Source organism: Haliotis rufescens, unplaced genomic scaffold, assembly GCF_023055435.1.
Source record: "Haliotis rufescens isolate VD_foot unplaced genomic scaffold, xgHalRufe1.0.p SCAF_12, whole genome shotgun sequence".
Lineage (NCBI taxonomy): Eukaryota > Metazoa > Mollusca > Gastropoda > Lepetellida > Haliotidae > Haliotis > Haliotis rufescens.
This window is the reverse complement of record NW_025963802.1, coordinates 31,173,019-31,197,628: the sequence shown is the minus strand read 5'-3', so window position 1 is coordinate 31,197,628 and position 24,610 is coordinate 31,173,019. Positions and strand designations below refer to the sequence as shown.

The following is a 24,610-nucleotide window of genomic DNA, read 5'->3' as shown; positions in this document are numbered from 1 at the left end:
CTCTCAACAACACAAACATCCGAATAACGTTGTCCATGGCGTCGCCAGACTCTCTCCCTCTCTCTCTGCCACCTGCCGTTGAGATACAGTAACGGCTCTCGTCAGAGAAGAGGACTCTTCTCCATTGCTGGTGGCACCAATGCTGGTTCTGTGTTGGCCACTGAAGACGGTCCCGGCCATGACGTGATGTCAGAATGGGTCCTCGTTGTGGCCTGTGACAGTGGAGGTGTCAGCTCGTCAATCGTCGACGCACAGTGTCCGCACGAATGTGTCGCTGGTGTGTCCCCCTTGTCTGTCAAGCAGTTTCTGCAGCAGTAACAAAGCGATATTGAAGATGCTGTCGCACAATCTGACGATCCTGACGTCGGTTGGTGACCCTTGGTCTTCCACTACGTGGTCGGTCATCTGTAGTATTGGTGGTCTGGTACCGTTGCTGGAGCCTGTATATGGTCCTTACGAGGACTTGAAATGCATTGGCGACTTGCCGGGGGATTGTCCAGCTTGCAATCGTCCAAGGGCTTGGTGTCCCTGATTTCTTGTCAATCTTGGCATGTGGTAGCAATTCAATAACGAAAGAATGTTACCCGATCTGGGTGGATTTTTATAGGGCTAGAAATAGGGGAACGCATGTGTATTTCAATTTGCACGGAACTCACGTGGATCGGGTTACCACGGCCGTTGCCATGATGCGTTTGGGCGATCGGTTTTATTGTCATCTGCTTGTTTTTTTATCATCAACTTTCATTTTTCCGGACAAGGTAATGTTAAATTTTAGAAACTTTAGAAACAAAGATTACCCAGATATTTAAATGACAACTTTTCATGCATTGTTACTTGCGGTTCATGCATTACTTCTTTTGCGGTTCAGTATATATATAAACCCCATACCTTTCATTAACGATAGAGGTAAGAGTTAGTTGAAGGAATCTTTGCAGCTAAGTCAATACTTTTAGGACGTCTCTTTAAGATCCCAAGTTTCTGTAGTGAAGAAAAGACAGCTGGGAGTCCATCTACTGGTCGAGGAACAGGCATTTCTTCTATAACTGGATACTCGTTCAAGAGATTCCACCTACAGTTTATAGCAAGTTCAACAACGAAAATTTTAAGCATGAGCTTCCCAAGTTCTTTCCCAACACACACTCTTCTCCCAGCACCAAAAGGAAAGAAGTGTTCCCTTTCCATTGTCATATCATCCCACCTGTCAGGGTCGAATTTGTCTCCATCTGGGAAAATGTCGCTTTGTTCTTGAGCTTCACGGATACTGAAGGCAACAGTCCATCCCTTGGGTACTTGGTAACCCTGAATCCAAGGGAGGGAAATGAAATGGTTATTCCAGAGTTGTGAACGTCATTATATGTTACTATGATGTGCTTTGTCACACACTGCTTCGTTAAAGTAGTGTTTTGAATTGAAGGAAAGGCGTTATGCAGCAACCTGTATTCAATGTAAACATTTTACAACATTATCCTGAAGATTAGCATGATTTTGAAATTCAAATTATGTGAAAAAAAATCATTTTCCTCTTAATCTTTAATTAAATATGATCATATGCTTTAACGCATTGTATATGTATTACTTACATCTAGCTCAAATGTTTTGAGTGCCTTTCTGAAACCTCCGCCAACAGGTGGTGCAATTCGAACAACTTCCTTCACAACATTAGATACATATTTCAGCTGGCCAAGTTGTTCAAGGGTGAGCCCTCCTACATCATCATACATGTTGTGTTGTCGCAGTTCCTCAACTACCTTATCAAGCACCTTAAACGTCGACAGAAGAACATAATGAAACCACAGTGCAAACACGTATCGTTTATTATCACAATGCAACGACGCTTAGGAGGTGCATTTCTCCCAGTGATCTGCAGAATTACGTCCATTTTTCAGCTTTCAGCATCTGCTCGTCACAATTTGAAAGAAACGCTACACAATAATAAACACTAATTATAGTTTTCCTTCTTTGATGATAGGCACACACTCAGTACACATTGAATTGACCTCGAAGCTATGTTTTGTTTTACGCCATAGTCCTCGATATTCCGTGCTATATCACGGTGGTCTGTACATGACTGAGTCAAGAAATCTAACCATTTAGCAGCCTCGTTCGACATGCAATTGTGCTTAGGACCTTTTCTGACCCCAAATCCCAAAGGGCAAACGTAATCTATCAGAAGGCAAGTCATAATTAACTGCATGCAATCGAGCTTGAGAAAAAGACAGTGGTCTGTACTTGAAACAGTAATCACCTCTCTATTTCTCCCCAAGTAAAGGAGGAGGGAGCAGGCAGCGCTGCCAGCGGTGACATGTCCGGTAAGAAGCAGCTCCATGGCCACCTCCTTCAGCTCCTTCCGGCTCAGCTCCTCTTCCGACTGTTTCATCATGTAGGTGAGGGCGTCGGGGGCACCGCTCCATTCCTTCCGCCGATCCAGAAATTCTCCGATCTTCTCCATCAGTTTTTCGCGAGCTACCATACCCTAAAGACAATTTTTAATACCTACCACATACACTATTTACCAATATTTACTTATGGTTTAAAACAATTACACTAATAAATCCCAAAAAATGCTGACGCTGTGCAAATAGATAAAGGTAAACAAATATCAACGGCACTAAAATGGAGAGAACAACTATGGTGTCACATGTATGAGTTCACCATCATATGTATGAACTCAGTCTATTTTGATTGTGAGATATTACGTCTGTTACTTCTGTTATTGATATAACAAAGTGAACACAGGATACACTTTCATTAGTCTTAATACAAGAGCCATCATTGCATATCATCTAGGAATTACATTGCCATCATTGCATATCATCCAGGAATTACATTGCCACCATTTCATATCATCCAGGAATTACATTGCCACCATTGTATATCATCTAGGAATTACATTGCCATCATTGCATATCATCTAGGAATAACATTGCCACCATTGCATATCATCCAGGAATTACATTGCCACCAGTGTATATCACCTAGGAATTACATTGCCACCATTGCATATCATCTAGGAATTACATTGCAATCATTGCATGTCATCTAGGTATTACATTGCCACAACTGCATATCATCTAGGAATTACATTGCCACCATTGCATATCATCTAGAAATTACATTGCCATCATTGCACATCATCCAGGAATTACATTGCCACCATTGCATATCATCTAGGAATTACATTGCCACCATTGCATATCATCTAGGAATTACAAAGTGAGTTGAGATGATTTAATTAACACGTAATGACAATTAAGAACTATGGATTTTACCTTGTGGAATCCCGATCCAGGAATTTTCAGAGGTATGGAAAAAAGACCGTCTGAAAACACGGCATACAACTCGATCAGTTGTCCTAGTTCCTTCTCGCTGATCTGAAAGCCTATCAGTACATGACAGGCAAACCTTAAGGACAGTTTCTTGCATTCCTCGAAGCCCAAAACTGTTCCTTGTCTGCACCATCTGTTAATGTAAAAGCGGAAGATGTCCTGAGATTCTAGAAGGTAGGAGGACAAGGCGGCGTGGTTGAAAGCCTTGACGATAGACTTCCTTCGTGTTTTATGGGTAGGGCCCTCGGAGTGGCTTACTGTTCCTTCGCCCATGAGCGTTCGAACACTTTGTGGCCAGTAAGAAGCCACGAGCGAGGTCTCTCCCATTAATATCTTGCGGACATTCTTCGCTCCAAGGACGAGAATGGTTGGATTTCCAAGGATGTTGGTTTTTGAGACTCCACCATAAGATTTCAACCTCTTCCTGTAGAAATTAGCACCCTAAAACATGAAAATAAACATAAATGTCTGAATATATTGTATTAACTATTGTGTATTATCTGGTTTACGTTACAAAAGCCTACTTTTTGGAAAGCATTAATGTTTCATTACAATTTTTTTCCACCTAAATACGTAAATAAGTACAATATCTATAATGTAGGAAGGAGAGTTACCATTGCCACAAAATGAAGGCTTTCTCCAAGCAGAGGCAGCCCCATACTGCCAGGTGGTAGAGGTAGGCTGCATGTCATGTCTCTAAGACTATGATTATGCATGTTCCACAGCTTCCAGATGATGAGACAGAGAGCGGTTGGTACCACAGACGCCACAACCAACCAGGAGGCACCCCCGTCCGTTCTGAAAAAGAGATAACGTATATATATATACGGTGTGTTCTTCAAACAAACGGTAACATATAATTTCGAGATTGATTGATTTATCAATGGTTTCAAACTTACCCAGGAAACGAGTATGACATTGTTACAGAATTGCTTGGCTCTCCTACATCGACCGGTAAACGTATTCTGCTGTAGATGTTATTTTGTTAGCCCCACCATGCTTGTCATGTCTTTAAGTACTCGTCAAATGGTCACATGGTCAAAATTTGAAATGCGTCAGTATACCTAACCGTCCTCTGATTCGTTCATCTGCTGCACAATCTAAAAATATATCAATGAGAAACGTATCGCAGAGCTGACAGATGTGCCGCACTACAATTTCAATTTTCGTGTGAAAATCAGCTATGAATATAGGTTTCATTTGTAAAGGCCAGTATTATGCCACTCCGTTTGAAATGTATAAATAATATATACAATAAACAAAATAACATAACAATCCAATATATATTAAATACAATAAAGATCCAATCATTATTGAAAGATAATCAAAAATATGTTTATGAGCAGTGTACAGTTTTTCTCCACGGGAAGAACTGACAATTTCCTCTAACTACAGAAGCTGAGAGACATACCCTGCCAGGGCCAATATTTCAATTCTCACGACAGAGCATATATATATATATATATATATATATATATATTGAATTGAAATATATATATATGCTCTGTAGTGAGAATTGAAATATCCGAGCAACCAGTCCTCGTTTTATACCCTCAATGCCGAGCAATAAACAAGCACCATCTTTTAACATATTTTGGTGTCATGCTATCGGGGATCGAACATCCGACACACAATCCACTAGACCACGGAGGCGGTCCATATTTAAATGAATATGGTTTAATGACGAGCTGTGTTATTGTGAGGTCGTTACTCAGAATGCCACTCCTGTCGTGTGGAGATGTTGACATATGCTGTCAACACTGAGTGTCACATTGCAAGACACATGTGTTGACAACAGCTTCAGGAGCTATGAATGCATTTAAAAACACACAGTTTTCAATATCAGATGAATTTATTCCTAATGCAAATGTCTATCCATTACACTTTCGCAAGAAGCACTTTTTGTTGCACACTGACAATAGAAGTAGTCCTTGAAGGCATGGGATTTAGGGACGTGAATGTTCCTCGTTCCGATGTTTGAAAAATATTTCGAGTCAGCAATCTACACAATCGGTAGTTATTTTGACATTTAGGACAGGAAGTTATACATGCAATGTCACAGAAAATAGCTTATTTCAAAGTCTTTTGAACTGTTCTTTAGTTAACAATATCCAAAGCCCCGAGGAGTGAGAAAGTAGAGTTTAACCCCGTTTCAAAATTTAAAGGTGTGGTGAGTTAAAATAGGGTTTAACGTCGCGTCCAAGATTATTGCACTCATATAGCGACGTGCATGCACGTGTGTGTGTGGGGGTGGTGGAGGTGGTGTGTGTGTGTGTGTGTGTGTGTGTGTGTGTGTGTGTGTGTGTGTGTGTGTGTGTGTGTGTGTGTGTGTGTGTGTGTGTGTGTGTGTGTGTGTGTGTGTGTGTGTGTGTGTGTGTGTGTGTGTGTGTACTAGTCCGGACTGATGCCGATTTATAGTGCTAGCCCACTGAGATATCATGCCCCAGTTTAACATGAACACCCCACTCAGACACAGTATACTGACTCCGAGCCGACCAGTCCTTGTTTTAGCCCCTTAATGCCGAGCGCCAGACAGGCTAACAACAAGTAACATCTTTTAACGTCTTTTGGTATTTGGTTTTGGTCTGTACACACGTGCGCGCCCATCAACACGTGTGAGTAGGTAACGGGACTCGTCAGTAAACAGTACATTTCTCAACCTTGCACGTGCCCATCTTACCCTCTGTTGGCACCAAAGCAGACGGTCCGCCAGATGACGTGGGGTCAATACATGACGTCGAACAGGTCTTCGTGCAAAAAGTCCAGCCTCCCTCAGTCTGTTGCGTACGGTTTGATCTGATATTCTGAGTACCCCAGGGATCTGTGTGGTTGTAGACGTGGCTGTGGTAGTGCGGTCTCGGAGGTGTTGCAGCCGGATGTATCGATCTTGTGCTTGGGTTGCTCCAGCTTGTCATCTCCCAATGGCGTTGTTCCGTTGAGCTGCATTCAGTCTTGGCATTCTGTCACCGCCTCTACTGCCGTTATAAGGACTGTATGAACAGCCGTTGATGTGGATTTTTATACCCATTCAGCAGGGGGGCCTGCATGCCTAAATGCAGGACCCCGTGCTGCACGGTTTTACAGGCGGTTGCGTTTGGATGAAGCTGTAAAATTGATCCCCAAACGCTACGTTTACGTGCTTTGCATGTGTTTTCGCGAATTATAGACACATCATCTTTCTGTTTGACTTATTTGGTTCTCATTTAATGTAATTATTTTAGATATTTGGCAAAAAGTGGTTTTACATCTATGTCAAGTTTCTTTCTTTGAAGAGTATATTATTTAACCAGTGTCTACATGATTCAGCTCTGTTGTATGCCAGCATTAATGTAGGTCACAGCTGCTATTTCATATCAGACGTTGTCAAACATGACACTCATCATTTGACGGCGCTGGTGCAATGTAAAAATAGTGCTTAGAGTTGGTAAATTCACGAAGCATTCGTTTCTTTTATGTTTTATTTGCAAATGACATATATGATTAAAAATGAACAAAAACAGCTTGGAAACATCTGTGACCACATAGTTAAAGCGTTAGCTTATCACGCCGAAGACCCGGGTTCGATTCCCGACATGGGTACAATGTGTGAAATTGCTGGAATATTTATAAAAGCGGCGTAAAACCACACTCACTCACTCACTCACACACTGTGACCACAGAGACCAAACAAACAGATGAAAATAGGTGTCTGCAAACGACTTGGCTTTAATGCCGCTTTAAAGAGCACCCCTCGGCGGCGTAAAACCATACTCACTCACTCCTGCATGGGATAGATGGAACCCATTCTACCCCGAAATAACAAGGGTTCAAATAAATTAAGATTTGTTATGTTTAGAACCAGCTATATGGCGGCGTGTTGTCAGTTATCGAGCCAGGGCCATACAAACCAGTGACTGGTAGTATGAGCAACGTTCCACGCACGATGCACGGTTTCAACCAAGTGACTGACCTGGCCACCCGTTTTCGTGAATCGCCTCTTGAAAGAAGCATGGTTGCTCAGTTTTTGTTTGTTTGTTGTTTAACGCCGCACTCAGCAATATTCCAGCTATATGACGGCGGTCTGTAAATGATCGAGTCTGGACGACAATGCAGTGATTGACATCATGAGCATCGATCCACGCAATTGGGATACGATGACATGCATCAACCAAGTCAGCAAGCCTGACCACCCGATCCCGTTAGTCGCCTCTTACAACAAGCATAGTCACCTTTTATGGCAAGTATGGGTTGCTGAAGACGTATTCTAACCCGAATCTTCACGGGTCCGGTTGCCCAGGATCTACAATTCTAACCCCAACTCGACATGGGAATTGAAAGAATAAGGTTCAGGTAAAGAAAATATCATAACAATGTTTAATTAAGCAATGTTTATTAATACAATACATATATTATTATGTATTTATGTATTGTTTGTAACGCATACATTGTACAATTACGTAGTATAAGCAGAACACAACAGCGTGTAGCTTTAAGTCTTAAATAGACGCGTGATGTCAATACATTGCCGAAATATATCTTAGGGTTAACATGAATATTAGTACTCAGACCAGTCCAGTCAATACAGACTTAATTCTATCACTTTGAATACTCCTGCTGTGCATGCCCATATGAGGTAAGTCCTGATGGAAACAGTTCCAATTTTAAAGGTGTTTCTAATTGGTGCAAGCTGGATTGGTGGAGTGAGGTGAGGTGAGGTGAGGTGAGGTGAGGTGAGGTGAGGTGAGGTGAGGTGAGGTGAGGTGAGGTGAGGTGAGGTGAGTTAAAACTGGGTTTCGAGTCGCGTCTAAGATTATTGCACTTACATACCGACGTGCGTGTTTTTGTGGCTGTTTGTACTAGTTTGACTTTTGCCGATTTATAGTGCCAGCACACCGTGATACCTTGCCGCAGTTTAAATATGAATACCCCACTCAGACGCTGCATACTGACTCCGAGCCGGCCACTCTTTTATTACCTTAATGCCGAGCGCCAGACAGGGTAACAACAGGTTCCATCGTTTAACGTCTTTTGGTATGACCAGGGATTGAACCCCGGACCTTCCGCTCTCCGGGCGGACGCTCTACCACTAGACCACAAGTTGGATTGTCTTATACATTAGTCATATTATATATGCACGACGAACTGTTGAAGATTTGAGTTAATGAGTGAGTGAGTTCAAATGTAAAGTCACATCGGCAGTATTTCGTGACTATGAAACGTTATACATTAAAGATAAATACCTTTAGACTACATACAAACCTGTCAAAAAAGGACAGTAAAATAGCTAGACTATCACAAAATAACATTTAAACTATTATGTAACTATAGTGAGTGAGTGAGTTATGCATATATATTACATACTGTTGGAAACGTATAAGGGCACAATGAAACATATTGGCCAATAAGATTTACTGTCAGTACATTTGAAATAGCGCGCATACAAATTCAACACATGTCAGAATCAATGCTCAGATGTGTTTGTGTGCATTGTTGCCAATGCGTGTTTGTTAGACAAGGTTGAGAACCCATGCTAGCATACCATTTTACCGTGTCTGATACTAAATGTTTCCTTTTTCGTTTCCATCAATATATACTCACAGCCAAATGAAACACGAATACCATACATGTTGGTTAATAGATAAAGACTTACTCATATTCCAGAGATATTAGATTGGTTCAATGCACAAACGAACATACTGGTATGTTGTGTGAACCGATATTCATGAACGCATCACATGTGACGTCATAGATCCATGACTCGAGATACACCATTTGTCTCGTGCAGGATTAGCGTGTAAAATGTGGAGACCACGTGCAGCATATTCATATCACGTGATAAGAATAAAGTCACTCTATGGTAACACTTGACTGATTGTTAGTTTGGTCATTAAGCGGTACACATTGGAAACATCTCTTCATAACGTACATACTTCTCTTCATGTTTCAATGGTTCGCGTTTCTTTTGACGGTGAGTATATATATACTCAACAACAAAGGTTCCTGTGACACCAATATTTTTTGTGTATTTTTAACAATTAAAAATATTTAACAAGTAAAGTTTGGTTTTCAATATTGTAGTACATGTATGGAATCAAGTCACAAAACGCAACTGCTACAGAAAAGCATGCATTCCATGCAAAAGTTGACTTTAAAGCAAGCCCCAGGCATTACCTTTCAACATGACAACGCCCGGACTCACATTGCTCGACTTGTTCAGGATTCTCTTAAAAACAACAACGTGAATGTCATCCCCTGGCCGGCTCGCTCCCCTGATCTCTCACCAATCGAGCACATGTGGAATGAGATGGATCGGCGCCTTCGACGTCAACCACGTGTTCCACAGACACTTCAGGAACTTCGAAACATGCTCCAGCAGATATGGACAGATATCCCACAGGACCTTGTGCGACGCCTGGTCCATTCCATGAGACGAAGATGTGTTGCTTGCATCGCAGCCAGAGGTGGACACATGTACACACGCTATTGATTTGTAAAGTGACATTTTGGCATGTTCATGTTTTTTATGAAATCACGTATTTTCTGAAGTCAGTATGGCAAATTAAACCATTTGAACACATACAGGAGTCTTTTATCTGTTGCAAACCGAAAGTGTTTCAGATGTGGTAAAAACATAACTTTGCATTTTATCTTATTCAATGTCACAGGAACTTTTGTTGTTCAGTATATATACACTCAAATATATATATATATAAACTGTCGTCGAAGGATAGTACAACAACAGGAAATAATCACGTATTATATTTTAAAACTAGTGTTAGAACAATAAAATCATCAGACTATGACAGACGAAACATGATAAAAACAGGCACCATCAAGTGCTTTGATATGTAATCCTTTAAACTATTGTGCTTTATGCCGAGACGAGCATGCACACTTCTTATAACATTTATTAATAAAAGGAACATATTAAATGAAGCTTCATTACCATATACAACAAGAAAGGAAAACAGATAAGTCTGAGTGAGTGAGTGAGTGAGTGAGTGAGTGAGTGAGTGAGTGAGTGAGTTGGGTTTAGCGCCGCTTTTAACAGTATTCCAGTTATATCACGGCGTGTCAGCTTAATGTGGGAGGAAAGCCCGAAGTGATGCAGGGCTCAGACGTCTACCACTTCGGTTAAACCCACGAGCAAGGGTATGGTGCTGACAAACCTAGGAACATAATCGGGTCGAACCGGGATTCGAACCCATAATCATAGGTTTTTGGCGAGCCCAAGGGACGCAACTCTGCACAGCGAATCGCGGCGCCTTAGACCTCTGGGCCACCCGTGCCCCGATAGGTCCTGACAGGTTGATTAGAAGCAATGCAGTGTGATGCTGGTTTGATTTGACCTGTCGGGTTCAAATGACGACCAGAGATCGCAAAATAGGTAATGGAACAAAATGATACAGCGATTGTATTGGTTTTTACAGAGGTCACATGTGGGTAACCGGGTAACATGTGTCCATGAAGTTTATTTGAGTGAGTGAGTGAGTTTAACGCCGCGTTGAACAGTAGTCAACGCGTTATGACCATGGGCGGATACAGCTTTTTTGAAAAGGGGGGGTGCACAATTAAGATCTATTTATCGTCTTTGGTGGTAATTTATACAGAAATAAAGATTTTTTTCGAAATAAAAAGGGGGGGGGGGGGGTGCGCACCCCCCCCCCCCCCCCTCTCTGTATCCGCCCAAGATGACACAAGGGTGGTGACTGTAATTTGAGAGTATGAATAAAGGACCGACAATTCAATATATCAGTCAGAGTTTTGAAACATGCAATTTGTTCATCCGAAAGGTAGTGCCAAACAAATCGTTTGATTTTTAATATCCATTAAAAAGATATTATTTTAATATTTTTTTTTAGCATTTTCAGAAACACATTGTTTGCCCGCTGACCATTGCACTGTTAACAGCCCCGACGGTCAATATAATTGTCACCATTCTCAACCAAGCATTCATTAGGAATTAAACATAATTATTTGATCTTCATGTGTAAGCATCACCTGTACCTTTGATTAAATGTAACAAGTTTGACATAGGGATTATTGTTGTAATTTATGACGATCTTAAAGGGGTCCGCTGATCTGTTTGTGTATTACGCATCCACCTCATCTGTTTCATATTAGATCTATGCAGAGATTGATGACAAGAGGGGTGACTTAATCTATCCAATAGTAAACTTTCTCTTCATGTCCACAAATATTCCTGCAGCTCCAGCCTTTGGTGTCGATATTTCCCATATACAGTAAATTACGTTTATAACGAACACGCTTATAACGAACAGACGGATATAACGAACTTATTTTTTAGTCCCGGCCATTTGATGTATATATGCTGTATATATGCTTATAACAAACTACGGTTATTACGAACTAAAATTAGTGGTCCCTTTGAGTTCGTTATAACCGTAGTTTACTGTATATGTTTTGAGGTACAATTTCCGCGAATATTTTCAAGAACTTGCTCAGATATTGTTTGATCAGGGTTACAGCATTGAAGGCATTAGAACAGCTATCAAAATTTGACCGTAAGTAACCAAAAATAAAGATAATGCCTTTTGACTTTTACCATATATTCCGTGTGTGTTCGGGTGAACACTTGACTTCCCTCTGAAACCCCTGCCTTCGGTGGTGCAGAATACTCTCACCTTTTCGCAAATGTTGTCATCACTATCTTAAAGTTATTAATCAAAACATGTTTATGCTATAGTCGGAACCGCAATATGGTCTCCGACTTCCTATGATTAAAACCTCAGTCACACAGACAATGCGACCGCGATGCAACTTTCTTGTGACCAAAATATTTGACAATCGCAATGAGGTTTCAGGGGTCTCTGAAAGGTTTCACTGAGGTTGGTTGATTTGTTTAACGCCGCAGTCAGCAATATTCCTGCTATATGACGGCGGTCTGTAAATAATCGAGTCTGGACCAGACAATCTAGTGATTGACATCATGAGCATCGATCCACGCAATTGTGATCGATGACATGCATCAACCAAGTCAGCGAGCCTGACCACCCCATCCCGTTAGTCGCCTCTTACGACAAGCATAGTCGCCTTTTACGGCAAGCATGGGTTGCTGAAGACCTATTCTACCCCGGATCTTCACGTGTCGTTTCACTGAGGTCGCTACAAGGTTTCAGAGCGACATATCAACGACATATTGTCCGCAAATATGTTTTCAGAACACTCCAACACTTGATAGTTCTTCCGCAACAATCACAAATGTATCCATCCTTCATTGCGTCCTGATGTAATAAATCTGCACGGTGTCTTGTGTTAAACTTGTGCTTCGTAATTGAAGTAGTTATTCTTTTCACGGATTATTCAGTCGACAACAAAACGCAATGCGTCAGTCACATGCTGATAGGAATTAATCCACAATCTCATCCCTTTAAATGGACAAGGACAATGTGTTAATGGACAAACACTGAATAGATGTTTTTTCATTGAATGACTTAACACAGCCGATAATAATTCCATCCACTGTCGTCTGCTAATGTATTGCTATCGAATTCAGTGATGAGCTGACATTCATCATCAGTGACCCGGATGTTGATACCATAGCAACCATTGTCATAGTAACATCTCCTGGAACACTCCGCCCGCGTTAATCCAGTATTAGTCGGGTTTGAAGACTGCATCTTATTCCCTGCATGCTTATGGAATTGTCTATCTGCAAACAATAATAATATATTTGTAAGTCATCAGACAATTAATCTACAAGTGGAAACACAATGCAAGAAAAACAAGTTTTAACTGGTCTATGATAAGGATAAGTTTGTACGTGATATACTACACTATGGATGAGATCGTATTGTTATACACCGCTTTTAGAAATAGTCAAGTCATGTCACGTCGAGGTGACGAGAATGAGATTCATACACATCGGTTTACTGTAGCCCCAGAGCCCAGTGAAACAAATGAGGTGTTGTTTAATGCCACTCAACAATAGTCCAGCTATATCAGGACTGCCAGTAAATAATCAAGTCATGGTCAGGCAAACCAGTGACTGAAAGCATGAACAACGATCTAAGCTATCGGTGCACGTTGACACGCAATCAGTACGACGTGACCACTGATTTATTTTGTCGACTTTTACATTTGTTGTCTGTTGTTAAATGTCCCACTTAGCAATATATTCCAGCTATATGATGGCGATCCGTAAATAATCGAGTCTGGACCAGACAATCCTGTGATTGATATCATGAACATCGATCCACGCAATCGGAATACTATGACATGCATCAACCAAGTCGGAAGTATAGCTTGGTAAACCAGTTACAATTCTTTCTGCTTCTTGTTGGGAGTTTTTCAAATCTGTCACTCTGCTCTTTGGTACAACCGCCCTGCATAGGTTACTGGTGGCTCATTCTACTCCAGTATCTCCACGGAGTAAATAACACACTATTTGAATTAGCAATTTGATAGCTTGTGTAACAGAAAATACATCGCTAAATCTGACAATGAAAGAGTTAAAAGGCTTCAAAGTATATCATTGCAGATCAACAATGTACACACGGTTTCACAAATCGTCAAACGCCACCTTCGTACTTCGCATTTCGAATACAGTAAACTACGTTTATAACGAACACGCTTATAACGAACTTTTTTTTTAGTCCCGGCCATTTGATGTATATATGCTGTATATATGCTTATAACGAGCTACGGTTATTACGAACTAAAATTAGTGGTCCCTTTGAGTTCGTTATAACCGTAGTTTACTGTATAAAATATTAACATATAAAACCGTACACGCAAAACAGAGATACATGTTAAGTCAACTGAATTATGATTTATGTAGAATTGGTATAAAAGATCACCCCCACTGAACATGTTGAAATGCATGTGAAAATGCATATCATTATTTCATGGAAAGGACACTGTTTAGTCATGAGCGTTTAATTATGTTAAACAGTTTTAAAAAATATTGTTAATACCATACCTATAGTTATACGGCAATGCAGATCACGATTTTACAGCTAAAGAAGCTATATGTGTAAGGCAGTCCCACATTATATGTACACTACAATTTCATTAAAATCATATCTTTGTTCTCTGAAGACATCCCTTTCCAGGTCGCGAAAATGGAAATACAATCTAAGTTTTAAGAACTTGGCCACCAATCCCGTTCGCCTCTTGTGAATAAATATATTTAAATAAATAATCGTCACATTCGGTTGAGCATGATGTTACACAAGAACGAACACATTAAATGTGTTATCAATATGTCTCCCACAAGACCTGAACTGTGAATGGTTTTCGATCGTGCAATTCTGAAATAGGACCACACTGATCCATTGGGAAATCAATTTATATTGCTTGAACAGGTTTGTACCAAAACTTTCAGCTTATTCAAAGTCAACTCAAAGCACCACCTTTTAGGCATTGATGAACAAGAACACCTTCGATCTCTACTTCACAGATGGTTAGCGCGTCCTCAGGGCTGGATATGAACTGCGGTAATTTCAGTAGTTTTACGTATCTGCCAATTGTCCCCTCAGCGCACGTCAGCTGAACGTTTTCACCGAGGTTCGCTGCTCCTGGGTGTGAGGCACACGTTGTCTTGTTGGCGCCTGGACAATGGCCTGGGCTCTGTTTGTACACTTCCACTTCAAAGTCATGAAATTTGAATCCTAAAAACAAAAACATACTTTATTGTGTATTTTGTGAAATAAGGGGCGTTGTCGCCCTTACGAAACCAGTCACAAGTCATAAAATTAACCAAAGCGTGATATCGAGACAATGTTTTGAATATTATGTTTGTTTTTTAATGAAAGGCGACAATGGTCAAACTGTCGTGTTGTCGCGATGGCGCGCTTTGGTTAGTTCCGTCAACCTTTTGCATGGTTTTGTAAGGGCTACGCTGCCGCACTATCCCTTCTGGTATTCCAAGCGGAAAATTAATGTGTCACAATATGCATGTTAAACAATGTGGCTTTTCATTCAAATAACACGTTTAACTGAACGCGTAACCTGAAAGAGGTTACATCTTCATTTGTGGCTGCGTCGCTCATGAAAATCAAGTGTCAGATCAGCCAATGAGATAAACATGTTCTCCAACATGAAGAGATAAATATCCTCTATGTATTCAAGACACGCAATCTCATTTTCACAATATATCATGTCCGAGATGACGTCACTTAGCAATGACGTCATTTCCGTTATGAAGTGATGTTTTGTATTCAGTGCTACAATGAAATTCACTCAAGATGACATGCTCGAACATTTGGCGAAAACCTGTTGTCGTCTCTTTAACTTTAAAGTTATTCATAAATGTGCGTTTTGTTGTTGTTGTTTTTTCGCTTTAGTCCTCGCCTCTTAGAATGCATAATAGCTTTTTAAAGAAACATCCACTTTGCTAGCGATAACCATCATCGTTGAGTTTTAACCACGTGGTTTCAACGAAGGTAAGGATAGGAAGTCAGGTGACAGTCAGCGGCCATTTGATTCCATTTCAAGTGGCGAGGTTCCGTCTAAAGTTCCGTTTGATGTGACACAGTCAGAATTTGACTACCCTAAATACAAGCGGCAAATTCCTTTCCATATCCATAAGAAAGCAAAGTAGACTGTATGATTCTGTCTATATCATGAGCATTTGTTTATGAATCACTATCAAATAGTAATGCTACCAGGTGTTTGCGAAAAGGCATATTCTGCCCTACAGGCCTACCCGTCACAAACACATTCAAAGGAAAGTCAATTGTTCACCGGACAAAACAGGGGAACAAAATCATGTCCTCCACGTGTCTACCATACAACCCTTTGAAGGCTTTACTGAGGCCTTGAACTTTGGAATCTTGATAGAACAACTTCTGAGTAAAAGTCATGTGACACCCTTTGGAAACTTGGAAGAAAGAGCATGCTCGATTGTACCTCAAAAGGTGTGAAAAGTAAACACCAAAGGCTGGAGCTGCAGGAATATTGTTCAAAGTAAAAAGGGGAAAGTTGACCATGGGAATGAAGAAGTCATCCTCTTGTCATAAAATATTGTGGAGAGTGGTTTGTCACTCTGAATCTATATGCATAGATCTAAATACGAAACAGATGAGACGGTCACCGATGTGTTCAGGTGGGTAATTCGGTTGAATGAAATGGGCTATTTGGTCGTTGTTGAACGATTTCAGATCATCAATATACCTGAAGCTTAAGTTAACACTTCTTGGTCAAAGTACCTTGTTTTCACTTTGCCAATCAGAGACGATGACGATTCACATGCATAAAAAAATAGATCAGCTACTTCTTGCCTGATGTTTAACCCCTAAATGTGACTTAGATGTTATCAATGAGGAAGTCGAGCATTTCACATATTGTTTTCTCAGTAAACTTCAGATGGCATTTGCTTTTTTTTTGACAAATTGTCCTGATCCTCTGAAGATAGATACTAGTATCTATCTATGGTCACCACGTTTTGTAATAAAGTAATGCTACTTTAATTCACCTGTGTGCAAATTTCAAACTCAAGAACATGCGGTCTTTGTCTGATCTAGAGAAGTATGTTTCTCGTTTGGCCAACCATTTCAAAGTAACAACAGTAACTACTACTCTCTTCTCGATACTGTGCGCTTGTGAGAGACCCTCATCAAGCGTTACTGGAGTCGTGTGATTCCTTTCAGTGAAACATATTACAGTGTTGTCCTTACTTGTGCAGTCCCAATGGTTCATGAAGGAGAGACAACACATCTTCCAAATAATTGGTATTGTTTGGCCCTCGACCTTTCTTATGACCATCGCTGCGTCTTTTGGATGCCGGAAACAGACTCAAAGCAGTGACGTTTGCAATTCGCTGCTTAGAAAGACTACTTACGTATTTTATTTTGTCATTACATCCATATGGCATTGTCGTACAGAACAGTCGAATTCAGTTATAGTCTCTGGACATTCTATAACGTCGACTGCATTTCATGGTGTTACATCATTAGAAGGAAGGTATATATTTTCTAATATCCTAAGTTTTTCATGTGAAGGACGGAGTGATTTTCAGAATTGAAATCTAGGTAGACACAATTGGAAACATTTCTGTTGATGCCCGATGTATACTGGCTGACTTGTGTCGATAAGTTCGGTTGTGTCTCTTCAACATAAATATCAGTCCAAAAAGGGTAACAACATTGACGTTTCCATGGTGATATGGTGTTGTCAATGGACGAAGCTTTCCTTAAAGTCAATTTTAATTTTCGTAAATATGCTTCTGGCTATCAGTTACCAAAATGCATCTACCTCACACACGAATTACAAACGTGCTTGTTACGACGTAAATTGTAATAAAAAGGTAAATTGTAATACTTGCAGCAAATTGTAATAATTTTGACGTAAATTGTAATAACAACGTTAAGTGTAATAAAATTTGACGTAAATTGTAATACGCAAATTGTAATAAAAAATGACGTGAATTGTAATAATCTCTACTTGCGGTAAAATGTAATAAATTCTTACGTAAATTGTAATAACCTTACTACCGTAGTGTCCAAGACGCCAATTTGCTGCAAGTATTACAATTTACCTTTTTATTACAATTTACGTCGTAACAGTGCTTAATCGGTCTATCTCGGTGGTATTTGATCTAACGATTGTTTAACATAGGGTGAATTACATCCTTTGGTACAATATTCTGGAATACTCGCCCTTTGATTAATCTGCTTTTATGTGCTTTACATATGTGTTTTTATATGATTTACAGAATATACCTGTCCTTTTCAGTTATAATTTAAGAAATACTTAAGTCAATTTTGAACACTGATTGGCAGATGACTGCCTGATTATGTTGTGTGTGCACCGGGCCAATCATTACTTGCACGGATATCGTGACGGATAGATATCGTGTGATGTGAGTCGGTGTAGTTGATCAAGAAATATACCCCAAAGGCATGGGTGGTTTCTGGTACGTGCATAGAAAGTTATACTGTGTACTCATATGAACAATGGTCGATCCAATGCACAGAAGACCAACTGACAGTTCAGCCTTTGTCGTCTTTGAAGAACGACTAAACTGTAAACAGTATTCTTATTGATTTTGGTACCATTCGATGGTTGAAAAAAAAGTTATACAGTTATGCTTCTAAGCTGATTGATAAGTGTCTGTTGTTGTCAAAAACTAATAATCACATTATTTATGGTTTTGGGTAAAACAGCTGTTGGAAAATATGATAATAGATGGACAATAGATATACCACACCTTCACGCTTAGTATGTACAATAGGACGGACAACCTCGAACTGTAATAGCTGCATATATCATCCCGATGAATTATATCCGCAAACAATGCGTTAGAGATCGGCAGAACGTCACACGATTTAGCTCCATACATAATTCCGTCCTCAAACAATATTCCAAAGTCGGGCACAACTCTATTCGACCCGTGAAGACACGGAGTAGAATAGGTCTTCAGCAACCCATGCTTGCTGTAAAAGACGACTACATTTGTCGTAAGAGACGACTCACGGGATCGGGTGGTCAGGCTCGCTTACTTGGTTGATGCATGTCATCGATCCCAATTGCGTGGATCGATGCTCATGATATTAATCACTGGATTATCTGGTCCAGACTTGATAAACAACAAACACACAAAACAACTCTATTCTATAATAGCTTAGTATCAATGTGCCACGGTTAGGCTTCAAAACTAAATTTATAATACAATTAAACAAAGTAGGGTGTGTTTTAGTTATGTTTATGAGTAAACATTACAATGATTGAATTGGCAAATCAGAATCTTCACGAGTTGATTAAACAAAGGAAACTGGGGGTAAACGTTCATAAAAATCACCAAGGGTTCATTCTGACATATGCACGTTACACATGTTTCCTTAAGTAATAGATGAACCCACAACGATTTAAACATTCACAATGATGATGCGGCCAATGTTGTTGTTTTTGTATTCTACCTTGAAGCACAGGGCCGAGTTCATCCAGCGCGGTCGACGGCTGTTTGGGGCGTAGACGCCCGATGATGTCCCATACGTGCTCAGCGCTGACCATAGAAGAAATATGAAATCGTTCTGCTGCTGCACGTATACAGTAACAGCCTGACTGCATGTGTACCACGGTAGCCGCCAAAATGTTGTCACGTTAGTACCTTCGTTTTATCCTCCTAGGGTCAACGGCGTTCAGTCGGCCATGATGGTCCCACTGCATGCAATCACTGAGCCACCACCGGACATTGTCGTCGTGTATTGGAACGTTTCCAAACAGACAGTGTCGTCGTGTATTTGGAACGTTTCTTATCAGACATTGTCGTGATGTATTTGAACGTTTCCAAACACAACCTCGCCTATAAAGGACGCCTGATGTGACCCTTGACACGTGACCATGGCCTACTATCCCAGTGACGACGCTGTCTGCACCACTGGTGCAGTGCTGCAATGTTGAATCAGTCAAACGTTGATAACAGGTGGTCGACGAACACGCAGGTGAACTGCATGAAAGTCAAATGCGAATGGTCATCCCGGGAACTCTAACACCAACAGGCCTATTTTGTGTTTTGATTTGCTCTTGGTCCTCATTTCTGCAGAACATGGGTCTAGACGACCCTTGATAGGTGGTGTCGATCCTGGCCATCCTGATTGGGGTCTATCATCAAAGTTGGCCACGATATGCTGATGTGCTTTGTTTGTTTGTTGTTTGTTTGTTGTTTAACGCCGCACTCAGCAATATCCCAGCTATATGGTGGCAGTCTGAATATAATCGAGTCTGGACCAGAGAATCAAGTGTTTGATATCATGAGCATCGATCGACGCAAATGGGATACGACGACATATATCTACCAAGTCAACGAGCCTGACCACCCGATCCCGTTAGTTTCATCTTGAGACGAGCATGGGTTGCAGACTCAAACATTTATCACAACTATATATTGGGGTGGTGAGGCATGAAAACATGACACAGTTGTATTTTTTTCGAAAACAAAATGTTGCAAATTTGAACGCTACTTAGGATCTGGTCATTTAGGGGAACATTATAACTTTTACATGAAAACAAAATTTACATAAAGGGGTTCAGCGCATTTGATACAGTCATAAGCCCGATCTCATCACTCCTTGCCTCCCTCCCCTCCCTATATCAAATGACAAGTCCCTGACCCGGTTTCATAAACGAATATGAAAACTTCGTTAATGATTTCTAAAAGCTTTGGTCGTGTATAGTAATGCACGTTTTATAGCCTTTTCCGTGTTGTCCTTATCCAAAGCCTGTTTCCCCATGCTGTGTACTTACCATCATCGTCCCCTCTGTTCTGGATCCGGACTGTGTGGATCCTGTAGATGGACAAGAGGTCGACTGACCACCACTGGTCAGTTTCTCCGTGTAATGTGTGAATGCAACTCCTTCTCCAGAAATTGGAATCGCGGTTACCATCAACAGCCCGATTTGCCGTCCCACCATAGGTAACAGAACTCTGTGTTGCCGGTTTACCCAGAGCGATGTTGTTTGTTCCAACACCTGTTCACATCAAAGTGGGTGCAAGTGAATTGCAAGGCAAAAGTAACGATACTGTGGTGTTTGTGGACGGTTGACGGTGTTCAGACATATCATTCAGACGTATCAGTGAGTGAGTGAGTATGGTTTTACGCCGCTTTTAGCAATATTCCAGCAATATCACGGCGGGGGACAACAGAAAATGGGCTTCACACATTGTACCCATGTCGGGAATCGAACCCGGGTCTTCGGCGTGACGAGCGAACGCTTTAACCACTAGGCTACCCGACCGCCCCAAGACGCATCAGACATACACATGTTGTCCAGACTTACATTTGTTAGACGTGCATACTAGTCAAACGTACATGTTGTTCAAAGGTCCATATTGGCATTGTGTTCACGAATAATTATGCTTTTCGAGGCTTTGAGAATGAAAACTATTTTAGTATCTGTTGTTTTTGAAAGACTTGCCAGAGATATGTTAGACTGAGCTGATTCACTTGTGTCAATTCGTGCTACTTCAAAACAAGCAGTTCTTTGTCTGTGAAAAAAGGAGCCGAACTCTTTAAGTTGTTTTCCAACACGTTTTTTTGGACATCCAGCATATTGAGCGAATAATATATTTTCTTGAGCGAATACTGAGGACAAATGACTTTTCAAGTTGTTGTTTTTCTGGACACAGTAAAGCTGTTACAAAAGTCAGTAAATTGCATTATACATAAATACGCATGAAAAAAATATATAACACAATAAATGTCAACAGATTTAACTGGCTTACTTTCTACTGCAAGAATCGGGTAGTATTAATTTGATTCAATATTAAAATGTTTGAACGAGCGTATCTACGGCATTCTAAACCTGCATGTATATGCAAATTACATTGTAATGAACGTGTGATGTTCTACTTCAAAAGTAGGAATGCCTAATTCCATAGCCTTAGTTTGAAGTCAGTATGCAGAGTAGGTTTAAAACTTCACTATTACGTTCCACATAGTGGGTGGGCGAATGTTCGCAGCAGTGAGCAATATAATTACTCGGTAACGACGGCATGTAAAAATAATCTAGTTTGATTTATATAAACCAGTGGTCGGGTAGAATGTCATGGAACCAGTTCGCGATCCGATACTGATTGTTATCGGCTTTTGTGCGAGCGAGTGATAAATTGACGTTGCATTGGCACTATCTCAGCCCAAAAGCAATGGGAACAATGCTAAAATTATCAAAAGTCGTCGTCAATAGCGACACATGGACTGTAAGGTAAAAATCAGATCAAACGTAAACCTTATTTAAACTAGCTTAAGGACAACAAGGTGCAATATACACACATATTCACAATACATGTACATGTATCACACATTCGATCGACTCCTTTCATGACATAATAGTTTTCTTGTTGAAATGGGCCTAAAACAATTGCACTGAAGATTGTTTAAAATGGAACTCACTTAGTAACAAGCAATAAGCGTGATGAAGTGCTGCAAAAATATATTTTTGTGACTCACTCAAAAGCAATATATACTGAACCGCAAAAGAAACGTCACCATGGATAGATATATGAGGAACCTGATTTGTCCAAACACTGTAAACATACTTTGAGACATATTAAAAAGATGAAACCTGGCAAAACTGATCATCAAGGTTGAAATTAAAGTGTCAAATGTTCTTAAAGTGAAACACAACACTAGTCTCTGAGAAACTGGCATCACAAGTCCGTATCTCGTGTGTCCGCTATGTGCATTGATGACTGTCGTGCAACATCGCGATCGATACATGGAATGGATGAGGCGGTCGATGAAGGCCATAGGCACTTGAGTCCATACTCTGAGTAACGCCTGACGTAGTTCAGCTGCAGTTGTCGGCCTTGGTCGGACGTCATTCAGCCGTCTTTGAATCGATATCTCGTCCCACAGGTGCTCAATGGGATTTAAATCGGGACTGAGGGCAGGCCACTGCATGGTTCTGATGCCATTCTGCTTGAGGAAGTCTCCTGTTGCTCTCACAGTGTGGGCACGGACGTTATCATGCTGAAACTCGTGGTTGCGGCGACGTACCAAATGAGGTATGGCGTGTGGTCTCAAGACTTGTTCAATGTACCGAGCTGCTGTGACACCACTGCCTCTCCCTGGACCAGAGGGCCGACCCTCTGTGCAAGACCAATTCCACCCCACACCAGGATGCTCGGACCACCCTACGAGTCTCTAAACAACACACGCACCCGAATAACGTTCACCACGGCGTCGCCAGACTCTCTCTGCCATCTGCTGTTGAGATACAGTAACGGCTCTCGTCAGAGAAGAGGACTCTTCTCCACTGCTGGTGGCGCCAATGCTGGTGCTGTGTTGTCCACACCGTGTTGCAGTGTCAGAATGGGTCCTCGTTGTGGCCTGTGACAGTGGAGGTGACTGCTCGTCAATCGTCGACGCACGGTGTCCGCACGATAGCGTCGCTGGTGTGTCCCCATGGTCTGTCGAGCAGTTTCGGCAGCAGTAACACGGCGATCTTAAAGATGCTGTCGCGCAATCTGACGATCCTGACGTCGGATGGTGACCCTTCGTCTTCCACTACGTGGTCGGTCATCTGTAGTGTTGGTGGTCTGGTATCGTTGCTGGAGCCTGTATATGGTCCTTACGTGGACTTGAAATGCATTGGCTACTTGCCGTGCGGTTTGTCCAGCTTGCAATCGTCCAAGGGCTTGGTGTCGCTGATTTCTTGTCAATCTTGGCATGTGGTAGCAATTCAATAACGAATGAATGTTCTGGGTGGATTTTTATAGGGCAAGAAATGGGGGAACGCATGTGCATTTCAATTTGCATCGGGTTACCATGGCCGTTGCCGTGATGCGTTTGGGCGATCGGTTTTTTTGTCATCTGCTTTGTTTTTTTATCATCAAATTTCATTTTTCCGGACAAGCTAAAGTTATAATTTTAGAAACTTTGACAAAAATTACAACTTTAAATGACAACTTTTCATGCAACGTTACTTAGGGTGCCGTTTCTTTTGCTGTTCAGTATATTTCAATGTCAATATTTACCTTGACATTTAATATTGATTTTCAACCTTGTTCAAACAAGATCAAATGGTAACAAATGACATACAACTATGGAAATGCTGGCCCCTACCTACGATAAAATAGAAGTGATCTAAGTAACCCTGTTGTTCAAGAGATGTTCCAAACTATTTTTAAAACTTTTTTTAAAAATGAATAAAGAATCTGTATTTATTTTGGTAGGTTCAGTGTTTCACATCAACAACAAAAACTTGCACCTACCTGATATTGTACATGTACACACACATATTGTCAACCAGGGTATACTGATCTTATCCATCCCTCTTCTGAACTGAACTTCTTACTCGAAAGGAACGTAGCATTATGACGCGCTGTCAATTGCCACAGACAACGAAGCGGATCGATTTGTTTCTGCCATACTTTGTAGAACTCTGTCCAATGTGACTGGTGTGTTTGGCTTTGGTCCCTTTGCTCAAAGCTCAGAGCTTCCGTTCTGGCTGGGGATCAATGTTCATGAGAGAGTGTTTTGTTGTTTATGTACAATAGCGAATTGTTTGTCTGTCAATGGGTATCATAGCATGGTGAGAGACAGTTTAGTCATGGTGAAACCGTTCGCCGATCATCATTGAGGTGAGGTGAGGTGAAATGGAGATTAACGTCGCGTCTAAGATTATTGCACTTATATAGCGACGTGCATGCACGTGTGTGTGTTGCTGCTTGTACTAGTGCGGACTGATGCCGATTTATAGTGCTAGGCCACTGAGATACCATGGCGCAGTTTGAAATGAATACCGCACTCAGACACAGTATACTGACTCCGAGCCGACCCGTCCTTGTTTTAGCCCCTTAATGCCGAGCGCCAGACAGGGTAACAACAAGTACCATCTTT

The 24,610-nt window shown here is 41.0% G+C and overlaps 2 protein-coding genes across 2 annotated transcripts; both read right to left on the bottom strand.

Moving 5' to 3' along the window:
• Positions 1 to 490: 490 nt before the first annotated feature.
• LOC124117291 (cytochrome P450 26A1-like) lies at positions 491 to 4,366 on the bottom strand. Its single transcript, XM_046479106.2, has 6 exons — positions 4,226 to 4,366; positions 3,941 to 4,124; positions 3,270 to 3,767; positions 2,246 to 2,473; positions 1,581 to 1,760; positions 491 to 1,299 (listed from the first exon to the last, which is right to left on the bottom strand). The coding sequence occupies exons 1-6, from the start codon at positions 4,243 to 4,245 to the stop codon at positions 895 to 897; spliced, it is 1,515 nt and encodes a 504-aa protein (XP_046335062.1). The 5' UTR covers positions 4,246 to 4,366; the 3' UTR covers positions 491 to 894.
• Positions 4,367 to 12,359: 7,993 nt separating this feature from the next.
• Positions 12,360 to 24,145, bottom strand: LOC124118101 (fucolectin-like). The gene is made up of 4 exons (XM_046480180.2): positions 23,983 to 24,145; positions 20,514 to 20,738; positions 14,681 to 14,938; positions 12,360 to 12,978 (listed from the first exon to the last, which is right to left on the bottom strand). The coding sequence occupies exons 1-4, from the start codon at positions 24,038 to 24,040 to the stop codon at positions 12,761 to 12,763; spliced, it is 759 nt and encodes a 252-aa protein (XP_046336136.1). The 5' UTR covers positions 24,041 to 24,145; the 3' UTR covers positions 12,360 to 12,760.
• Positions 24,146 to 24,610: the final 465 nt, after the last annotated feature.

Coding starts and splice junctions, on each gene's coding strand:
- LOC124117291 (XM_046479106.2), bottom strand. CDS start 4,245: ATGTCATACTCGTTTCCTGG. Junction 1,761..2,245: donor ACTTGGGGAGAAATAGAGAG/GTGATTACTGTT, acceptor TCGACGTTTAAG/GTGCTTGATAAGGTAGTTGA. Junction 1,300..1,580: donor TCAAAACATTTGAGCTAGAT/GTAAGTAATACA, acceptor CCTTGGATTCAG/GGTTACCAAGTACCCAAGGG.
- LOC124118101 (XM_046480180.2), bottom strand. CDS start 24,040: ATGGATAAGATCAGTATACCCTGGTTGACAATATGTGTGTGTACATGT. Junction 14,939..20,513: donor GAACAGAGGGGACGATGATG/GTAAGTACACAG, acceptor TTTTGTTTTTAG/GATTCAAATTTCATGACTTT. Junction 12,979..14,680: donor TGTTCATCAATGCCTAAAAG/GTGGTGCTTTGA, acceptor TATTGTTTGCAG/ATAGACAATTCCATAAGCAT.